The sequence below is a fragment of the Rhinolophus sinicus genome, chromosome 4 (assembly GCF_057876585.1).
Source record: "Rhinolophus sinicus isolate RSI-liver-muscle chromosome 4, RSI-T2T, whole genome shotgun sequence".
Classification (NCBI taxonomy): Eukaryota; Metazoa; Chordata; class Mammalia; order Chiroptera; family Rhinolophidae; genus Rhinolophus; species Rhinolophus sinicus.
In genome coordinates this window covers 62,858,938-62,881,641 of record NC_142504.1, presented here as the reverse complement: position 1 = coordinate 62,881,641, position 22,704 = coordinate 62,858,938, and the positions used below count along the sequence as shown (strand labels likewise).

Below are 22,704 nucleotides of genomic sequence, written 5' to 3'. Positions count from 1 at the left end.
GTAGAATAAATGAGTGGGACAGAAGAGAGTTGAGCACCGATAGCTGTTGGCATGCTGAGTAAAATCAAGAGTGAAAATGAGTAAGGCTCTAGGCCAATCTCTTCAGAACCGTAAAATTTAGAAGTTGGGTGAAAGAAATCTTTGTGAAACAAACTATAAAGAAGCAGCCCAAGATGTAGGATAAAAATTAATAGTGTATGTTTGCATAGAATCCAAGAAAGGAAGAATATTTTAAGGAAGTTGGCAGCTGTTTTCAATGCCGCTGTGAGAGACAAAGTTAAATAAAATGGAATCAATAGAAAAGTGTTCCTTATAGCTCTTCATTCCCATCTCACAGCCTTTCATTTTACTTCCTGACCCATTTATTATATCAATAGAGAGCTACCTGTGGCCCATTGAGATTTACAGGGCATATTTTCCTATGGGCATGGTTAGTGGTATGTTGCTTATTCATTTTGCATCATTTTATTGTGAATATATAGAGGAGATAGTAGCTGTTTTTAGTTAAGCCCAGAAGATGTCGCTGTTGTGAAAGTAAGCTATTGAGGAATTACAAACATTTTGGAAGCCTTTTCATTAAATCTTTTTTGGACAGAATGGTGAAGAAGTACAATATGAAACTAGTCTACAAAAAAACATTTCTGGAATTCTATGAAGAAAAGATTAAGAACAATGAAAATAAAATGCTGTTAAAACGAATGCAGGCCCTGGAGGTAAGTATTTAGAAAAGGTATAAAAGTTCCAGGTCATGATAATCTTGTTTTGCTGCTTCTGAGTTTCTTTTCAAGGCCACGTAGACACTTAATATTGATATAAGTTACACATATTATTTATAACTATTCTAGGCTCTTCAGCACCTAGGATGGAGGTTGGTACAGGAACTTTCTAGGATAGATGCTCAGTAAATACTTCAATGAATGAGTGATGCTGTCATCAAATTCTATTTTCTAGATAGTACTGCTTTAAAATAGGATTTCTCAACCTCAGGACTATTGGCATTTTGGACTGGATAATTCTTTGTTATGGGGGTTGTTCTGTGCACTGTAGGATGTCCAGCAGCATCCTGGCCATTACCCACTAGATGCCAATAGCACTCCTGCCCCCAGTTGTGATAGCAAAAATGTCTCTAGACATTGCCAAATGTCCCCTGGGGTGCAAAGTCACCTCCAGTTGAGAACCACTTCTTTACAGTAATGTCCTTTGGTTACATCAGTAATTTAAAACTTTCGTGGCCAGGGTCCAGGACAAGTTCATACCATGTATAATTTTCTTCTTTGGTGACTGGCAAGATGCCAGTCTTTTAGACTGTATTGGTCCTGAGACCTGCTTTAACTCCTGAACTCTCTGCTTTCCCTAGTGTGGTAGTGAAGGTAATCTACACAAGCTTTAAACATAGTGTACAGCCATTAATTAGTTAGTTTTCCCTTTGTTTTTTTACCAGTGTTTAATTGGACAGATCTAAAATAGTAAACATTTTTGTTATTTATCAGAATCATATTAATCAATCATTAAACTTCTTGAAAGTATTTTAAGCATACTCATTTATCCTCACAATTACCCCATGAAATAGGGAAAGCAACCACTTTTCCTGTTTTTGAATGGGCATTCTGAGGCTTAGAAATGATAAATGACTTGTTTAAAGTCATGTGGTATTAACGTTCAGGTTTTCTTCAGTTTTTATAGGTGGTATTCCAGCTAACCTCTCCTGTCATAGTTGCATTTCCCCTCCTCCCCATTTTTGAATGGGAGGGTCCTCTTTAAAACCTAAGTTGTCGTTTAAAACTTGTTGTCGTTTAAAACCAGTAATCACTAAAATGTTATATTCTTCATTGGTTATGTTTCTTATACTTTAGAATTAGGAATGTTTGTATTTGCTTTACATTAAGAGAGGCTTGTTTTTGTTTGTTTTGAAGGAGAGGAGAAAACTAGAAAAAGTGTGTGCATAAATCACCACACACTTACATGCCTTTAGTATATTATCCTTACTTGATGGTGCGTTACATGTACAATGATCAGTTTATACTTTCTCTTCGCATGTGGGTAATGAATTGATTGGTGTAATTTATTCAAAAATATATGTAGAAAAGAGGTTAAAGGAGATCAAATATATAGTGATGGAAGGAGAACTGACTCTGGGTGGTGAACACACAATGCAATATGTAGGTAATGTATTATAGAAATGTACACTTGGACCCTATATAATTTTACTAACCAATGTCACCCTAATAAATTTGATAAATTAAAAAAAGGAAAGGTAATGTAAAAAAAAGACAAAATATATGTAGACAGTGGGATATAGGGGTAACAGGGTCCACTTTCTTCAAGAATATCATTCATATTGAGGAGATAAACATATAAGCAAATAATTTAGTACATTGAGAATTGCCTTAATGAAGAAATTATTAAAGTGCAGTGAGTATATAAAAGACCTTTGTGAAGAAAGTAGACTATAAGAGTAAAGGTGGAGAAGCATGAAAGCAGAGAATGTTTGAAGAAGTACTAATAACTTAGTATTTCTTAGCACAGTAGTTCTCCAGTCTTGCTTCTCCCTCATTACTGTCCTTGAGGATATGACCTATCACTGTGGCCACCTGGGGACACACATGAGCAGTAATAGTGTGTAGTTTGAAAAAGTCCTTTGGTTTTTTTCTACTTCTTCACCAAGTCATTTCTGCATACCTGTAAAGGACTTTGAGTGGGAAAGGATATGACCAAATAATAGAACAACTGTGAAGATGGTTTGGAGGGATGTTAAGACCAGAGGCAGAAAGAGCAGCCAGGATGCTATTGCTTTAATCCAGGTCAGATTTTAAGCTGATCTGTTCTCTGATGTTTGCTATAAAAGGTCTTTTCCTAAAGCCATCAGCCTTCAGCTAGCCCAGAGTTTCAGCAGTAAAACCAGTAAAACTTGGCTGTGCTCTCCTGAAGCAGTGTAGCAGATGGAAGGAAGAATGAAAAGACGCAAGCCAAGGAACTATAGTTATAAAGTCCTGATACCTGTTTTCTTTTTTCTCACCTGAGAATAGTTCTGGAAAGGTAACTGCTTTAAGAGGAGACACTTAATAGGATATATACATTTTAGCAAGTTGAGAAAAAACAGTCATTTTGCAGCTTTATAATCATGTTATTTTGTCTTTTAAAATGATCAATAGGGGACAGAATCTAGATGTCCAGTGACAGGCAAATAATCACATAGAGGAGTCTTATTACACTGATTAGTTAAAAAAAAATTACAACAGAATAGTTTGGCAGTCATTCAAATTAAAGTTTTGAAGCTTTGTGGTGTGATGAAACCACATGATATGGGCTTGAAGGTTCAAAAGAATTTAGTGATCACAAGTGGTGTTTCTTACATCTTGTGTTTAATAAGAATATAGTTGTAATAAGAGTATAGTTGTTAGTGGTAACAATATGGAAGTCCAAAAAGCCAAATACTTTTTTTTAAACATTTATTTAAGTGTGTTTTTCCAGGACCCATCAGCTCCAAGTCAAGTAGTTGTTTCAATCTAGTAGTTGTGGAGGGTGCAGCTCACAGTGGCCCATGTGGGGATCGAACTGGCAACCTCATTATTAAGAGCACAATGCTCTAACCAACTTAGCTAACCGGCCTCACCGCCCCCCCACCCCAATACTTTTTAAACAGCAAACAAATGGATTCTAATGCCTGAGCTTATTGTAAGGTATTTATAAAGAAAAAGGGAAAAGAAGATAACAAAGTAGACATTTCTGGATCATTTTCTTAAAAATTTGTCAGGGAAATCTAGTTCTAAAGTTGTTCCTTACTAGCTGCTTTGTTGTAAGAAGACAAAGGAATTTTAAAGAATATATAATTTTTATAGAGTAGATGGTTGTTATATTAAATAGTCTATGTAATTTATGTTTTTTACATGTATCTACAAAGCACTGTTCTTTATAGTATAAAGAGACGTTAATTAAAATGGATTAAAAATACTATTTGAGGTAATTTGAATAAACATTTTCCCAGCATACCGTTAAAAAACAGCCTGTGTGTGTGTGTGTGGGTATGTGAGACTTCATCAGATTCTTCTGGAAATACGGAGATTGACTTACTTTGGAGGCTGGATTATTTTCCTTATCTTCTTTAACTCATAATGTTCTCTGTTGACTCAAGTTTTTCATTTGTATTGTTTCTAATTGCTGTTCGTGCCTTCCATGGCTATTAAATCACTATAATGCTCAAATTAATATGTTGCACTTTTCATGATACCTTCCTTCAACTTTGTGTTGTAACAGAAAAAGCCTATGATGGAGTCAGGGGGATGCAAGTGTTTTCTGCTAAGTGGTCCTTGGTAGTGATTAAATGATACAGTTAGTCCAACTGTAAATATTCTATGATTATGATCAAAGTTGACCATAACAGCTCTTTTGTTAGAAGGGGATTCCCTCCAACCATTTTTTTCCATATTTCAAAAGGTATGTGTAGTTTGGGATTATTGTGTTAATTATTTTATTTCAGCGATTTAGTGTGTTTAATTCTGAATTATAAATTTCAATATAATATCTTAACTAGGAATTTCACTTGCTTCCCAAGCCATATCCTGCAGATGAGAATTCCAAACTCACCTCGGAGAAGGTGGATGACTATGAACATGCAGCAAAGTACATGAAGAACAGTCAAGTCAGGTTACCTTTGGTAAGTTTTCATTTTTAAACATACTTTATTTTTAAAAATGTAAAACATATATGGAAACTTAGGAAATTGTTTCACTGGTTTACAGAACTTGGGTTCACTGAGTTACAATTCAGATACATGTTAGTCTGTTTTCCCTAAGTTACGTTGACTTTTTATAACCATAAAATACAGAATAAAATGTACTTGAGAAAGTTATAGACTTATTTTGAGAGTTACCTTGCCATATCATTATATCTTAATCTACTGTGTTTCCCCCAAAATAAGACCTAGCCGGACCATCAGCTCTAATGCATCTTTTGGAACAAAAATTAATGTAAGACCCGGTCTTATTTTAATATATAAGTCCAGGTATAATATAATTTAATAATATAAAATATAATGTAATATAATATAGTATAATATGTGTAATGTAATATATAATACCGGATATAATATAATATAAAACCAGGTATAATATATAATACAATACACTACAAATACAATACAATACCAGGTCTTATAATAATTTTTGCTCGAAAAGACACATTAGAGCTGATGGTCTGGCTAGGTCTTATTTTCGGGGAAATATGATATATATATATATGTGTGTGTGTGTATATGTATATATATACACTCACACACACACACACACACACTTGACCTTTGAACAATGTGAGGGTTAGGGACGCTGACCCCTTGCACAGCTGAAAATCCACATATAACTTTTGATCCCCCCCCCCCCCAATTTAACAACTAATAGCCTACTGTTGACTGGGAGTCTTACCAATAATACAAACAGTTTATTAACACATATTTTGCGTGTTGTATATATTATATAAAGTAAGCTAAAAGAAAGGGAATGTTATTAAAATCATAAGAAAAATATATTTATAGTATTTATTGAAAACTATCCCCATATAAGTGGACCCGTGCAGTTCAAACCCGTGTTGTTCAAGTGTCGATTGTACTTCTATTTTCAGTCTAAAATTTTCTTTTTTTTGTAATTTTAGGGAACCTTAAGTAAATCAGAATGGGAAGCTACAAGTGAGTATATCATCAGTGTAGATTTATTGACATTTTTAAAGATTGTTTCAAATTGATCATTAAAATCTGAAAACTTTAGTGTTTTTCTGACACATAGTAGGTTGTGTGTGCATATATTTATGTTCACACAAAATCCCTATGTCTAATTCCTCCTTTCTTGCACAGCTGTTTAGTGCCAATAGAAAATATATGCAGGATGTTGCTTAACAAACTTTCACAAGCGTTCTTAAACATTTTCATTGTCTCCTCATTATTACATAGCCATCTGTATTTGATGTCTTTACCTCAGATTTGCATCAGAAATTTTGGCTTATGGAACACTTCCATGTATTTTATTTGATTCTGGCCGCTCTGATGTTGACAGTGAAGTCATAATAAGTCCTAGAACATTTAGTGAAGGAGCAATGAGCAGGATATTTTATAGGGGTGAGGACAGGCCTTATATGGAGACATTCTGAAGTGAGGTACCTATCTTTTGAAAGAGAAGTCAGAGATCTGGCAAATCTGTAAAGTCCTGTGGTTCTTCAGCTAATGGATGTTGAGGAAGTCAGCTCCCAGAGCCTCACTATTAAGATGATGATAATACCCGTACGTGGTTGCCCCAAGGACTTAAAAGATAGTTCCCACTGTTTATTTAAATACTTGCTGATTATATTGAAGGCACAAGTAGTAATCAGAGACAATCCATTTGGTAAACATTGAGTGTTAACTTACATAAAGTTCTATGAAAGGGCTTTGGGGGATAAAGAAGTAAACAAGTTATAATCTCTGCCTTCCAGTTCTAATGGAAGAAACAGACACAAATAAATGCACTAGTTTGTCAAACAATTTAAAGTGCTAAAGTTACTGTAATGGGAAAAATAGGTGAAGGAGAGGTTAATGAAAACTCACAAAACCTGAGAAACAATAATTGATATTATTGAGTGTTTAACATGTGCCCAGGCACACTATTTTAAGATTTGCATATGTTGTAGCTCACAACTTTACAAGTCGACTATTAATTTGTAGACCTTGTAACTAAGGTCACAAAGCTAACCCAAGTGGTCCATGCTCATAGCCATGGCCTCATGGAAGCCCACGCGAAAGGAAAATTTCTTAGGACTTGCTGAACTGGGTAGAGACAAAAAGGAAAGAATACAACATTTTGAGCTTGTCTGAGAATATTGGTACCCTCAGCAGAAATGGAATTGGAGGATGTATTGGAGACACACTGATAAACTGAGGCGTATGCATAAACCTACACATTTAATTACTTTCCTCAAACTGGAAATGGAACAGCTATCTTAGATATGCTACCATTCCCAGAATACCGTGTGAGGGAAAACAGCTTTGGTCAAAGGCCATGATGGTGTGATGGCTTTAGCTTAGAGATGTATTTTTATATTAATTGTGGATTTTAGTGATAACATACAAATGAATTAGATAGCCCCAAACAGTTGAGGAAGAGATGGATTAGTGATGTGAAAAGCAGTAGAAAAGGAACGCTGACAAATTGCAGCCAGGATCTAGCGCTCGGGACCAGTCAGCTTTGATAAGGTCCACTGTTCTAAACTGGAGGGCTTTGTGGGCTGGAGAGTATTTTGCCTGGTGTCACAGTCTTAATAAATGTAGGAAATTATATTTTGAACTCCTACTGGTCTAATCATTAAGCTCTTGTTACAACAGCCTGCTGCTCCTCTAGAAGTTTTAAATGTGAAAGGAAAGTAGAGAATTGTTGCTGATTTGCTTTTAGAAGTGGTTCAAGAGTGAGACTTTTTTGAATGTTTGAGTTAGAAAGGTAAGGTAGTAATTGCTTCTCTGAAATCAGACATTGCATCTTCATGGTTTCAAATGACCCTCAGTGAGGGCAGGATAGGACTGCCAGGTCATTTGCAGTAGGTGTAGGTGTGTTGGGGTGGGTTCAGCAGGGTTACACTGCGACCTTAGAGTGCGGGGAAAGGTAAGTAATGCTTGTCTGTTCTAAATTTTGTGGCATACTTGTGAATGCTTTAGACTGCTTTGCTTCCTTATCTTCTAGAAGAATCTACAGTGTTGATGATCACCCTGCCTGTTTTCTGTCCTCCTGTCTACTATACTGCCAGCCATGTTTCATTTCTCCTTAAGTGGGGGGGAGAAGGGCGGGAGGGACTAGCAGATAGGGAGCAGAGAATAGCAGGACCAAAGTAGTGTTTTAGAAAGACTGGTGTGATGGTTCCCCTGTACAGGTTGGGATGGAAGGGCAAAAAGCTGAAGGATCAGGAGGCTGTTTTCTGGTCTGATGTCCTTCATCTGCCCCCTGTTCAAAAAAGTTAACTCAAGGACCGAGGATTCCAAGTTATGTGGCCTGTCATCTTGGCTCGCGGGTTGAATGAATGTCCTAGTACACACCCTGAACATCCTTGTGATGTTTTGAGGATTTGTCATCTTTTCAGATATTTTCTTACCATAAAATTTACAGGTATTTATTAAAAGATAGAGGTTTGAACTTAAGTGTGATTCAGAATGGAGAACCATAGATGCCTTTAGATGTCTTTGAGTGAACACATGTCAAAGCAGGAAACCTTATTTAGGGAAGAGTACTCTTGGGGCTGGGTTCATGCAGGAATATCACTGTTCGGGCCAGATTAATATCTCCAAGCATCCGTTATCATGTGGCTTTTGGCTCACTTTCCTTACCAGGCTCTACAACACAGCAATTCAGTAATTGGAATTGTAATATACACATTATATATCCTTATAATTCTTTTTATTTTTTTCTTAGTAGAAAACTTGTTCTACCTATTTATCTTGCTCCAGGTAAAAAGAATTAAGTCATAAGATTATTGTAGTTTTAATATTCTTTGCTTTTATACTTTTAAATTTTCTTATCTCAAACTGTTTTTAGAAATATTTAGAGCTGTTGAATTGGTTTTCTCAAGGGCTATGATGTCACTGAGAATTACTGTAAGTTGGGCATTTGTTTTCAAATAAACATCGCATGTAATACCACATCTGTTTAAATTAGCTCGAAATAATTGAGGAACTCTTAAAAAGAATAGGATCTTTCCTCTTCGAAAGCTGCTTGAAGGAAGGCCTAAGAATTTTCACCAAATTACAAATAGGACAGAGATTTTGTTTACCGAGGATATGAAAAACCAAACTCTGACTTTTATTTCTTTTATTTTTAGGTATTTACTTAGTTTTTGCGTTTGAGAAGCAGCAGTGAGCACCAGAACAGCTGTGTTCCATCTTATGCAGCTTTGAATGATCCACCTTAGATAGATTTGACAACTTTCTGTTTAATTATTCTAAATGTACATGATAGTGCCGGAAACTCCAGTGTATAAATTCAATATTTGCTGTCTGTGACAGATGAACTTTTATGTGTGTATATAAGAATGAGTTGGGACCTTTGTCTTTAAAAATCTATTTTTAAGTAATGTTCTAGAAATTCCATTTGCCTCTACTCTCTTAGCTCATAAAAGTTATAATATGAGTTGTGAAAGCCGCTCAACTCTTTCCACAGTGCTCTGATTCATTCAATGTTTGTTTACAATATTAAATGTATTACAATTATAGAACTGATAGGGAGCATCGTACTGGTTTGCAGGTGTGTGCTCTTATTTCCGGAGTTTTGCTATTTAGTGTTTTTTAAGATTAAACAGATTGCATTCTGTACAGTTGAATGTAAGTGTTCAATATGTATTACTAAAGTTATAAGTTTAAAACTAAATTTTAGATTGTCGTAAAAGTTATTTAACTTGAATTTTAGCCACTTATATTTCATTATAAATAATTACTCTATTTGCTAATATATTGCAATTCTGGAACTGATAAAACATTTCAGATGCTAGCATAGAATTGCTTTGGATTTGGGGGGCTTTCTCTGAAGAATTTCCTATCATAGCAATTAATATTTCTAGGTATCAGGAATGTAATTAGATTTATCTTTCTTCATTGAACAAAAATGCTGTTTTTTTCTCAAAATATAATGAAAACCTCTCCCATGTAAACCTGTTGTACATTTTCCTCAGATTTCCTCAGTACTGTAATAGGACTAAAAAAAAGCTCACAAACTTCAGATTAATTCTCCCCATGTTAGATTTAGGTTGCTGGTGATACATGCTATAAATCTGTTACCCCCAGAAAGAACCAGTATCTAGTCCTCTATTACAATGTTGTACATTGTATAGTAGGATCCAGCATCTCATCACTATTCAGAATTTGTATTTGCTGTTTCAAAACCCTTACAATCATCAACCCTGGCTTCTTGCTGGACTACTTTTCCAAAACTGACAGCTACTGTTGTCCTTAATTTTAACATTACTGTTTAGAACGCTTGCCAATTTTAAAATATAGTGAAAGGCTTAAAGTGAAAAGCAGAGCAATTATTGCGTATTCTTTTAAAAATCATTTCTTTAAAGCATGTTGAAAAAGACATTACTTTCTATAATTATCCAGAGTACTTGTTTAAAAAGTTAATTTTTCATATATGTTGTTGTTCATGATGTTGGAATAGCAAATGTTTTATCAAGAGAATGTGGGTTACCTTATTTCTGTTTCTTCTGCAATCTCAATCTCCAGACTGTTAATGATTTACAAAAATTAAGTTTTTTTGCCTTGGTGGTAGTTTGCCATAGTCATTTGGGGAAATACATAATAGTACTTCTGACTATGGTGGCTGCTGTTAGCTAGCTAAGGTTTTGTAATGGTGCTGGAGAGGTGCAGATGGTGAGCTCTTAGTGTTACATATCCAGATTCATTTTAGTTCTGGGGAAAGCGCAAAAAAGTAATGTGTAGTTCAGTAGAGCATGAAAAGCTTCTGTATTATTTCCTATCGCTATTCTCATTTAATGGTCTCAATTCTAAGCAAGTAATAAATAAAGCGTTTTTAGCCTCCTCCTGCGCTTCCACTCCATAGATAATTTGGGGGAGAAAAGAATACTCCAAAGGATGGAGTAATTGTTGGTAATACAAAGCAGAGAGAAGCAAAAGAGCTCAAGTGGATGGAACAGGGCTCTGGGCTCTAAGCAAGCTCTTGTATGTGCAGGAGAGGCGCAGAGCCACGCTGAGGATGGGGAGTTTGGGTTATTGCCCTTTCCTGTGAGCTTTGTTGGCCTCGTTTCCTTCTCTGCCCTTCCCTCACTCCCCAGCGTCTCCTTGCTGTAATTGTCTGGGCAGTGATTCAAGAAGAACTCTTAAGGAAATGTGGTCCCTACCAACCATCACCAAGGCAAACGCTGGAAGGACTTCACCACACACGCATGCGTAGTCTAAATATTTGGTAATTTTCCTTGCAAGACTTGTAACTGTTAGAAGAGGGAGGGACATGGCTTTTCACTGTCAGGTTAGAGATGTAAGTGGTTCATGGGAGTGACTGCAGAGCACTCCCAGACCTGACATTCAGTTTGTCCTCCGAGGATGAAAGGAGAAATGATGATCAAATCAGCCATTTGTAGAAAGGACACAACCTGAAATTGGGAAGATTGATCTGGGAATTTGACTGGATTGTGACATAACTAAGAATGCTCAAGCTGAATTCTTTGGGCCTAGAATATACTAAAGGAAACACTGGCACTATGTAACTAGTGTTCCGGGAGTGAATCTGGCCATTTCCAGCTGCATTCAAAGGGGAGGTCCTAACCTACAGACAACTGGAAGCCTGTGGGTAGTAACTCTGCTCTTTCAATGCCCACCAAGCCTCTGGTTCTAGTGTGACTCCCCAACGAAATTTGCCTTCAGGGAAGGAAGGCATCGATTAGGGACTTTGACATCTATTAACTAATCTGTGTAATTATCAGTACGGAGTCCTAGCCTACCCCTCCCCAAACTTGGAAATTAAGGAAATACGATTGCTGTCTAAATTTGTGTTAATAGCATTAATAGGGCATCAGAGTAGAAGTTTATAAAGTCAGGCTTTTGAGTCAGGGTGCAATGTTGATCATCAGTGGAGACGAAGAAAAAACATTGTCAGCTAGCAAATATCCAGATCTCCAGTCCCATTAGCTCCTTTGGGAATGCTTCTTTGGCCTTTATTAGCATATTGTCATTACATTATTGTTATATGTCTTCAAGTATCCTTCTAATGAAGATTTGGCTTCTTGTGTAGATCTGCCTACAGGGAGCAAATGCCACTTAGGAATATTCTCGTTAATGAACACTCTTTTTCGCTGTTGGTTGCTTGGCTTTTGTTGTCTACCTCAGATTTTGTATGTATCATGAGCCAGTCACTGCCAAGGTCTTCAAAGTAGAGACCAGGTCCAAGGACCGGGGCTCTATAAATAAAGTTGTACCAAAATGCCTGTGGTGGTTGCTGGCCCTTTGGTCAAATAGAAAGCATAGGTGTATGTTGTCACCACCTTCCTTGTTGCTGTTACATCAAATACTACATACCTGATAAATCTCTTCATTTTCCACCCTCTGACAGCAACATTCCTGATTCTATGAAGGCAGTCGATGAAGTAGGTGCTACACTTACTTATTTAGGGATTGACTTATTTAGCAGACTTATATTGGGCTGAGGCCAGCCAACTCCACCTTGTGTCCTCAGTTTCTCCTCTGGTCCCATTTAGCCATGAAGCATGTGTGCCTGCTCCTCACTGCAATACTGAGCAAGTATGGGACACCCAGGCTAGTCTCAGTTAGCCTAGGGAGACTTATGCTCACGGAAGCCCGCTGCTCTCTGAACTCCCAGGTCCTGCTTCCTTGGGGACAGCATATCTTGGATTAAGCCAAATTGATAGCTAACATTTATTAAGCTCCTATTGTATGTCAGTCACTTTTCTAACTTTTACATCTGTAACTCATTTTGATTCTTATCACAACTGTATGAGGTAAGGATAGAGATAACCCTGTTTTAATGATGAGGAAACCAAGGCACAGAGAGGATACAGACTTGCCCAAGGCAGAGCCAAGATTTGAACATCCCATATGCACCAAGTCAGGCCTGCACTTCCATTGTATGTTATATTCTTCCAGAGGTGTTAGAAAGGCTCAGATGACTCCACCCCCATCCACTACCTGCAGCTTGAAATGTTAACTATTGGAACTCCGTCCTTTTGGTTCAAAACTTTGATACTTATTTAAGTGTTCCCTAAGAGAAGCATTTACTCCTAAGAACTTTGGTACAAAAAGAGCAGAGGACATTTGGGCACTAGGGGAAGGAGGGGGGAAAGTGAATAATCAATAAGATGTCAGAAATAGACTTGATTTTACAATTTAGCAGACTTCCTTTAACAACCAGACTTGTAGAAAACGTAGTTTAGTGTCTGTTAGAAAGCGAAGGGGTGCTCTTCCCACCCTCTCCGTCTGGAAGTGGCAGGAGTTGTGAGTGCAAGTGTGAAACTAGCCAAGGGAAGAGGCCAAGAGAAGGAATCATTGCTTCAGTCAGCTGATAATACAGACTGAGGCAAATCATTTTGTTTTAACTTTTCAAGTGTAACAAACAATTAGGTGCTTTTTCACAAAGGGAACACATGGGTACTATCAGCACCCAAACTAAACTATTACCAGCACCCCAAAAACCCCCTCATGCTCCCAGTTACTACCTCCCCAAGGGTAACCACTATCCTAATTTCTAAGAGCATAGATTAGTTTTGTCTGGTTTTGGACATATGAATAGAATCAAGCAGTATGTATTCTTTTGTATCTGGCTTATTTGCTCAATGTTCTGTGAGAGTTTTGTTGCATGTATTTGTTCAGGTTCGTTCTCATGGCTGTATAGCGTTCTACTGCATGAATAAACCACATATTATTTATCTCATGGATGTTTGGTTCATTCCCAGTTTGGGAATAATTATTAATTAGTACTGCTTCAAATATTCTACCACATGGATTTTGGTGCATGTAGGTGTGCATTTCTGCCTAGGAGTGGAATTACAGGGTCACAGTACATACATTATATTCAGCATTATTGGATACTGCCAAACAGTTTTCCTAAGTTCCAGTTGTTTCACATTTTTGTCAACACTTGGTGGTGTCTTCCAGTTTATTCTGACAAGTCATATAACAGTATCTAAGTGTGGCTTTAGTTTTATTTCACTGATTAGTAACATGATTGAGCACTTTTCATATATGCTTACTGGCCTTTGAGTGTCTTGTGAAATATCTGTTCAACTTCTTACCCATTTTTCTATTGGGTGGACTGTTTTGTTTTGTATTGACTTCTTGGTTTTTATTTATTTTGGATACAAGTTCCTTTGAATGTATTGTGTTGTGAGAATGTATGTGATAAAACAAGAAGGTCTTAATAGAGTATAATTTATCAACGTCCTTTATAGTTGGTATATTTTGTTTAAGAAATGTTTGTCTACTCCAAGATCACAAAAATGTTCTGTTTTCTTCTAAAATCTTTTTTGTCTTACCTTTTACTTTCAAATCTGAAATCTTACTGAATTGATTTTTTTTTTTTAATATTGTGAGATAGGATTTAAGGTAGAAGATTTCCTGTATGAATTTCCAGCTGTCCAGCACTATTTATTGAGAAAAACCATCCATTCCTCACCATGGCAGTTTTCCACCTTTGTCATGTATAAAGTGATGATGTGTGTGTGTTCTTATTTTTGGATGCTATTTTGTTCCACTGGTCAGCTTGTTAATCCTGCACCAGTATCACACTATCTTAATTATGTTTGTATAATGGATTTTGATATCAGTAACAGGACACAAGGGTAGCTTTAGCTTATTAAGTGAGTCAACTGAGCAAAGTGAAGAATGGTACATGATGAATGCATAGAGATAGGCACCAGTGGGAAGAAATCTGGACATTATTCTAAAGTCAGTGGAAAGCCACAAGAGGATTATGTGAATGAGATAATCTATTTTATGTTTTTAAAAGATAACCTTGATCAGCAAGGATATAAAAATCTTGAGCAACCCTATCAACCAACTTAAATTGAATGTCATCCGTAGAACACTTCACCCCACAACAGGAAAATGTACATTCTTTATAGGTATACATGAAATATACTCCAGGATAGACCATAGAGCAATAAAATTAAGATTAAAATCATACAAAGTATTTTCCAAACCTCAATAGAATTAAATTAGAAATCAATGGCAGAAGGAAATTTGGGGAATCCATAAACATTTGGAATTGACCCCCAAAAAATTTAACCCATAGGTCAAAGAAGAAATCACAAGAAAAATCAAAATATTTTGAGCTGAATAAAAATAAAATTACATCAGGATGCATGGGATAAATCTAAATCAGTGCTTATGGTAGATGGGACATTTATAGCTACAAGTACCTATATTGGAAAGGGAACAAAAATCTCAAATCAATTACTTAAGTAACTGAGCGGAGGGGTGGGAAGGGAAGAACAAATTAGCCCAAAGCAAGAAGAAGAAAGGAAATAAAGATTAAAGTTGAAATCAATTCAATAGAAGACAAACTAGAGAAAACTCAGTGAATTTTTAAAAAATTGTTGATCTTTAATAAAGATCAACAAAATTGGCACACTGTTAGTTAGACTATGAAAAAAAGAAATTACCAAAATGAAGAGTGAAGAGAGGATCCACTATCAAATTTATAGTTTAAAGGGATTATAAAGGAGAAATACAAATTTTATGTCAACAAATTAGACAGGTGAAATGGCCTGCAAAGGTGAAAGGACCCAAAATGCAGAAACTGACTCAAGAAGAAATAGAGACTCTGAACAGTTAAGAAATTGAGGAGTGATGTTAAAAGTATGACAGCGTGAGAGGTTCTCCTGGTCTCTTCCCTTGAAGTTACAAGTTGAACAGCTATAATTCAACAAAGGATTCCATGCTCAACACAGAAACATCTGAGAGATCCACGCATTGAAAAACCTGAAGTTTACACCTGAAATCTATGTAATTTCACTAACAATTGTCACCCCAATAAATTTAAAAAAAAAAGAAAAATGTGAAGGTGGTGCGCAAATAGGCAAACGGGAGGAGGGAAGGGAGAAGAGCAGAGACGGGTGCCAAAGACAGCCCAGAGCTCACTGTGGGTCTGTGGGGGAGCCGGGGAGGGGGGTGGAATCAGGTTGCAGTGTGCACTATCTGCAGCCCTGAGGAACAGAGGTAGAGGGAGCATTCTTGCCTGAGTGGTCAGTACATACTGCAGCCGAATCCAGTGATGGCAGAGATGGACTGCAGAAGTGCAGCAGCTGTGGTTTGGTGGCTTCCATTGCCAGGTAGTAAACAAAGCCACGGAGCCTGGCTGCCTCCCCTCACCCTCCCAGAACTATCAGTGAGGGCCCCAGGAGAAGCTGTAGCAGGTGTTGGGTTACAGACCACATTATCTGCAACACAGAACTAGGGATGCAGAAGCATTTCTCCCTGACTGGCAAATGCACACTGAAGCTAATATCACTGACAGGTGGAGATACAGAGGTGAGGCAGCTGAGGTCCGGCAGTTGCAATTACTGGGAGGAGAACAAAGCCACAAATACAGGAGCTGGGCTTTCTTAGCCCACTCCACCCCTATTCATGGCGACTGATCCCAGCTGGGGCACATCGGGCATGTTTGCACACTGCAGTACTACTGGCAGCATCTGGTTGCAGGGGGCAGCACAGGGATTTCACGGGCTCAGAACCTCATCACCCACCACATTCCCCCATAGGGGTGGTGCCCTTAGACCAAGGCCTGAACACAAAGACATCCACCATCCAAAGGAATACAGGGCATTTTCCACTGCCTGACAGAGATATGAGAAGCCAGAGCAGTGCAAGAGAAAGTTCAAAAACTTGTGCTTCAGTGCCATCTACAGAAAAACAAAAGAAACCTTATCAACCTACTAAATAGAGAAGTGTTACTCTTAAAAAATCAGATTTCATTCCCATAAATGCTTATACAGAGAAATAATCCATCAAATATCATGAATAGCCAAGGTAACAAGGCAGCTCAAAAAGAAAATGAAAGTCTCCAGAAAATAAACACATGGAAATATGTGATTTAAATGACAGAGAATTCAAGATTGCAGTTCTGAAAAAAATGAGAGCCAAGAAACCTCAGGCAGTTTAATGAATTCAAAAATGAAATCAATTAACAAAATGAGTACTTTACCAAAGAGATTGAAACTTTTAAAAAGAACCAAGTAGGAGCATTTGAGGTCTTGCCCCTACTCCCTGCCCCCATATATGTTGTCAGTTTGGCTCACATAAACTCCTAGAAAATTAAATAAACAAATAAATTCTGGAGCTTAAGAACTTAATAAAAGAGATGAAGAATGAACTACCAAGCTTAGGAAATAGCTGACCAGATGGAGGAAAGAGTTAGTGATATCGAAAATAGAAACCTAGAATGATGCAGAGGGAAGAAGAGACCCTTGAGAATAAAAAAAAAAAAAAAGAAAAGAAGAAAGGAAAGAAACACCTTTATGAGAACTGTATGACTCCATCAGAAAAAACTATATAAGAATAATGAGACACAATCAAGTGGAATTCATTCCTGGGATGCAAGATTGGTTCAATATTTGCAAATTAATTAACGTGATACACCACATTAACAAAATGAAAAATAAAAATCATATGGTCATATCAATAGATGCAGAAAAAGTATTTAACAAAATCCAGCAGCCGAGACATCCCGAGCGCTTGCGGCAGCTGCTGCTTGCATTGTCCCCCTATCCCCCTGCCCCTCCCTTCCGTGACCTACCCACTCCTTGGAGCCCTCATCTGCACCTTCTCCGACACGCCGGCGTCCCTGCACCACCTGCTCCGCCAGCCCTGGCGGGCGCTGGGACTTGCTGTGCATGCCGAGAGGAAGGCAAGCTCCGAACCCGTGCCTGGCAGAGGGGCTGTCGCAGCTGCATCAACAGCAGTAGGAGGAGGAGAACAAACTGTTTCGCCCACCGAAACCCCATTCTGCGGGTGCTTCGCTGCTGCCACTTCTGCTACTGCCAATCCGGGTCCGCGGGTTTGAATACCGCAGCGGCGGGGACCTTGGGTCCGGCGGGCGTCTGAAGGAAAACACTGGCGGAGTCCTGCACTCTGGTGCCCCGATCACCAGCATCTCCTTGCCCCCTCATTCCTTCCCCAACCCTTTAGAGAAGGGACCATGGTTTGGAAACACAGCACCATTCTCCGCTTCTACAGTGTCTGCGGGCTTCTGCTATAAGTTTAGGCTGGTTAAATTGAACACTATGGGGACGCGGTCCACATCAGCGGCGGTGGAAATGCGGTCCACACCTGTGGCAGTGGGGACTCAGCCTGCACCTTCAGCTGTGGAGGTGTGGCCCACATCTGTGTTGGTGGAAACGTGGCCGGTATCCGCAGCTGCAGAGATGCAGGGGATCCCAGGACGGAACAGAGAACACAAAAGCCAGGAGGTGGGCTTTTTCCCTGTGTCCCACAGCTGATCTCTCCTGCTGAGGGGTAGCATATCCAGCATTTGAGGCAATAACTTCAGCTGATACCTCCAGTTAAGCCTTAGGCCGGACAAAGGACACAAACTCCATACCTGCCCCCCCCCCCCCCCCCCCCCCCCCGCTCTTCCAATCCTACCCTCACCTTTCCAGAGACTTGAACTGGCCCTGAACTGAGGAGTAGTGTCAGATTGCAGAGGAACCTTGGTGCTTCGGTACTGGGAAGACTGGTGGGCGGCTCTGGTCCAGGGAGGAAGCTGGGAGGAGTGTGGTATTTGCTGGGCTAGGAGAGAGGGGACTCCTCAGCCCCCAGCCACCAACTTTTCTGGCCTGCAGGAAGAGTGTGACACAGCTGGGCTGGGAAAGAGAAGACCCCTCCATCCCCAGCCCCCACCCTTTCTGGCCTGCCTAGGGCAGTGCAATTACATCAGCGGAGACACTCCCAGGGATCAGAAGTAAGTGGCAGACGCATCTCCCAGCTTTCAGCAGTTCAGAAATCTCCCGCCCGCCACACACACACACACACACACACACACACACACACACACGTGGAAGAAGTGCCCTAAGACTCAAGAGAACTGGACACAGGGCTGGTGGTGCTACTCTCAGTGTGCATATGTGAAGGTAAGGGCAGAAACTGCACTGGCTTTGTAAAAGCTACCATCCAGACCCCTCAGCCCCACGCATCTAAATCTGCAGTCCCAACGTCACTCTGGGCACCAGGTGACCGGCTCTGCCTGCACAATACGCAGAGGACTCTTTGGTACAGCAGAGGAAAACCTGGAGATTACTTGGTGGGCTTAAGCCAGGACTGGCACTGCTTTTTGTTTTGTTTTGTCTTTGTATCTTTGATACCTTTGCCTGTGTTGAGTGGGGGTTGTTGGTTATTTTTACATGTGAAGGTATTTGATTTTTTCTTTGTTGTTGTTGTGCTTGGTGATTTGCTTTGTTCTGAAATTGCCCTACTAGGGCCCAGCTCAAGAGGCACAAGATTCAACACACCCAGAGGCCAACTCCAGACCAAACCAGAGTACTACCGGGTTTGACCTACAAGTGACACACCCAGAGGGGATTCTGTACAGGCACAAGAACACATAGAGGCCAAACCACATTTAAGCAGTCAACCCTCACTCAGCAGAACACCCTGCGGTGGGCAGAGCCAAGTCTCACAACTAGTCAGCCTAGGAGTCAACCCCACCTACTGACAAGTGAAAAGCAATTAAAGATCTTCTTTAACAGGACAATATACACAACACAAGAGTCACCTTTGGAGCACACGCAGAGGAGAAGAACGACGTAGTGCAAGTCAAATATAAAGGACACATACTACATAAGATAACCCAGTAAGAACTAAGAACTCTAGGGGATCTACCTAATACATCGAAGCAAACACAGAGAGTCAGCCATGATGGGAAAACAAAGAAACATGTCCCAAATAAAAGAACAGAAGAAACCTCCAGAAATAGAACCAAATGAAACAGAGGTAACCAACCTATCAGAGACAGAGTTCAGAACACTGATGATAAGAATGTTTAAGGAGCTTAGAGACAACATCAAGAAGGATGTAGAAATCATAATGAACAACCAGTTAGAACTAAAGAATGCAATTACCGACATAAAGAACTCACTTGAAGGAATTAACAGCAGGTTAGATGAAGCAGAAAATCGAATCAGCGACTTAGAAGACAAGTTAGCAGAGATCACCCAAACAGAACAACAGAAAGAAAAAAGAATAAAAAACAATGAAGATGGTTTAAGAGACCTCTGGGATAACATCAAGCGCAACAACATGCGCATCATAGGAATACCAGAAGGTGAAGAGAGGAAGCAAAGGATTGAGAGCATATTTGAAGTAATAATATCTGAAAACTTCCCTAACCTGATGAAGGAAACCAACATACAAGCCCAGGAAGTGTAGAGAGTTTCAACCAGGATAAACCCAAACAGGCCCACACCAAGACACATTATAGTTAAAATGGCAAAGGTTAAAGACAAAGAGAGAATCCTAAAGCAGCAAGAGAAAGACAGAGAGTTACATACAAGGAAACTCCCATAAGACTATCAAATGACTTTTCTACAGAAACATTGAGGGCCAGGAGGTAGTGGCAGGAGATACTCAAAGTGATGGAAAACAAAGGCTTATAACCTAGATTGCTTTATCCAGCAAGGCTATCATTTAAAGTTGACGGAGAGACAAAGAGCTTCCCAGGAAAGAATAAGCTAAAGGAATTCATTACCACCAAGCCAGCATTGCAAGAAATACTAAAAGGACTTCTGTAAATAGAAGAAAGATGAAAACAATCTAACTACAAATTGAAAAATGGCAATAACTATTACACTTTAAATGTAAACAGATTAAGTGCTCCAATCAAGAGACATAGGGTGGCTGAGTGGATAAGAAAGCAAGACCCTTGTATATGCTGTATACAAGAGACTCACCTCTGATCAAAAGATACACACAAGCTGAAAGTGAAAGGTTGGAGTCAGATATTTCATGCAAATGGAAATGAGAAAAAAAGCTGGAGTTGCGATGCTTATATCTGACAAAATAGACCTTTAAATGAAGAACATATTAAAAGACAAAGATGGGCACTATATAATAATAAAGGGATCGATCTGACAAGAGGACATAACCCTAGTAAATATCTATGCACCCAACATAGGAGCACCTAAATCTATAGAACAGATATTGACTGACAAAGACAGAGATTAACAGTAACACTATCATAGTAGGGGACTTCAACACACTTCTGACAACAAGGGACGGGTCTTCCAGACAGAAAATCAATATGGAAACAACAGCCTTAAGTGACACATTGGACCACTTGGATTTAATCGATATTTTCAGAGCATTTCACCCCAAAGCTGCAGAATACACGTTCTTCTCAAGCGCACATGGAACATTTTTCAAGATAGACCACATGTTAGGCCACAAAACAAGTCTTGATAAATTTAAGAAAATTGAAATCATACCAATTGTCTTCTCTGACCACAGTGCTATGAAATTAGAAATGAACTACAGGAAAAAAAATTGGAAGACACACCAATTCATGGAGGCTGAATAACATGTTACTAAATAATGAATGGGTCAACCAGGAGGTCAAGGAAGAAATCAAAAGATATCTCGAGACAAGTGAAAATGAAAACACGACAACCCAAAATCTATGGGATGTCGGGAAAGCAGTCCTAAGAGGGAAATTCATAACATTGAACGCCTACCTAAAGAAACAAGAAACATCACTAATCAGCAGTTTATCTTCACCCTTAAGGGATCTGGAAAAAGAACAGCAAAATATGCCCAAAGTGAGTACAAGGAAGGAGATAATAAAGATCAGAGCGGAAAATAAATGAAACAGAAACCAGAAAAACAATACAAAAGATCAATGAATCCAAGAGTTGGTTCTTAGAGAAGATAAACAAAATTGACAAACCTTTAGCCAGACTCATTAAAAGGAGAGAGAGAGGACCCAAATTAATAAAATCAGAAATGAAAGAGGAGAAGTGACAACAGACACCACAGAAATACAAAAAATTTTAAGAAATTACTATGAGCAACTGTATGCCAACAAATTTGACAATCTGGAAGAAATGGACAATTTTCCAGAGGCGTACAACCTTCCAAGGCTAACTCAAGAAGAAACAGAAAACCTGAATAGACTGATTACCACCAGGGAAATTGAATCAGTAATCAACAATCTCCCAACAAACAAAAGCCCTGGACTAGATGGCTTTAAAGGTGAATTTTACAAAACGTTCAAAAAAGAATTATCACCTATTCTCCTCAAGCTCTTCCAAAAAATCCAGGAGGGAAGACTCCCAAACACTTTTTACGAAGCCGCTATCACCCTGATACCGAAATCAGACAAAGCATCACAAAAAAAGACAACTACAGGCTGATATCTCTAATGAATATAGATGCAAAAATCCTCAACAAAATATTAGTGAACAGAACTCAGCAATACATTAAAAAGATCATACACCATGATCAAGTGGGAGTCATCCCTGGTATGCAAGGGTGGTTCAACATCCGCAAATCAATTAATGTGATACTCCACATTAACAAAATGAAAAATAAAAATCACATTATCATTATCAATAGATGCAGAAAAAGCATTTGACAAAATCCAGCAGCCATTTATGATAAAAACCTTTAAGAAAGTGGGAATAGAGGGATCATATCTCAACATAATAAAGGCCATATATGATAAACCCACAGCTAACATCATACTCAATGGGGAAAAGCTAAAACCATTCCCCTTAAGATCAGGAACAAGGCAAGGTTGCCCACTTTCTCCACTTCTATTCAACATAGTGCTGGAAGTTCTAGCCACAGCAGTCAGACAAGAAAAAGATATAAAAGGCATCCAAATAGGTAGGGAGGAAGTAAATTTGTCATTATATGCAGATGACATGATACTATATATAGAGAACCCTAAGGACTCTACCAAGAAACTATTAGAGCTGATAGATGAATTAATAAAGTAGCAGGATACAAAATTAATATTCAGAAATCAATTGCATTTGTATATACCAATAATAAAACATCAGAAGGAGAAATTAAAAAAACAATCCCATTTACAATTGCTCCAAAGACTATAAAATACCTGGGAATAAATTTAACCAAAGAAGTAAAAGATCTGTACTCAGAAAATTGTAAGACACTGAAGAAAGAAATGAAAGAAGACACAAATAGATGGAAACACATCCATTGTTCATGGATAGGAAGAATTAATATAG

General features: G+C 38.6%; 1 protein-coding gene across 2 annotated transcripts in view; it reads left to right on the top strand.

Moving 5' to 3' along the window:
- RNMT (RNA guanine-7 methyltransferase) overlaps nucleotides 1-13,397 on the top strand; it is a 32,690-nt gene extending 19,293 nt beyond the window's left edge. Inside the window, exons 8-11 of one of the 2 annotated variants that reach the window (XM_019718710.3) lie at nucleotides 596-713; nucleotides 4,553-4,654; nucleotides 5,644-5,677; nucleotides 8,824-13,397. In XM_019718710.3, the coding sequence (XP_019574269.1) occupies nucleotides 596-713; nucleotides 4,553-4,654; nucleotides 5,644-5,677; nucleotides 8,824-8,861 (292 nt within the window). In that variant the 3' untranslated portion in view covers nucleotides 8,862-13,397. Of the gene's footprint in view, nucleotides 1-595; nucleotides 714-4,531; nucleotides 4,655-5,643; nucleotides 5,678-8,823 lie in introns of both variants that reach the window. The other variant, XM_019718709.3, reaches the window with a different exon arrangement.
- Nucleotides 13,398-22,704: the final 9,307 nt, after the last annotated feature.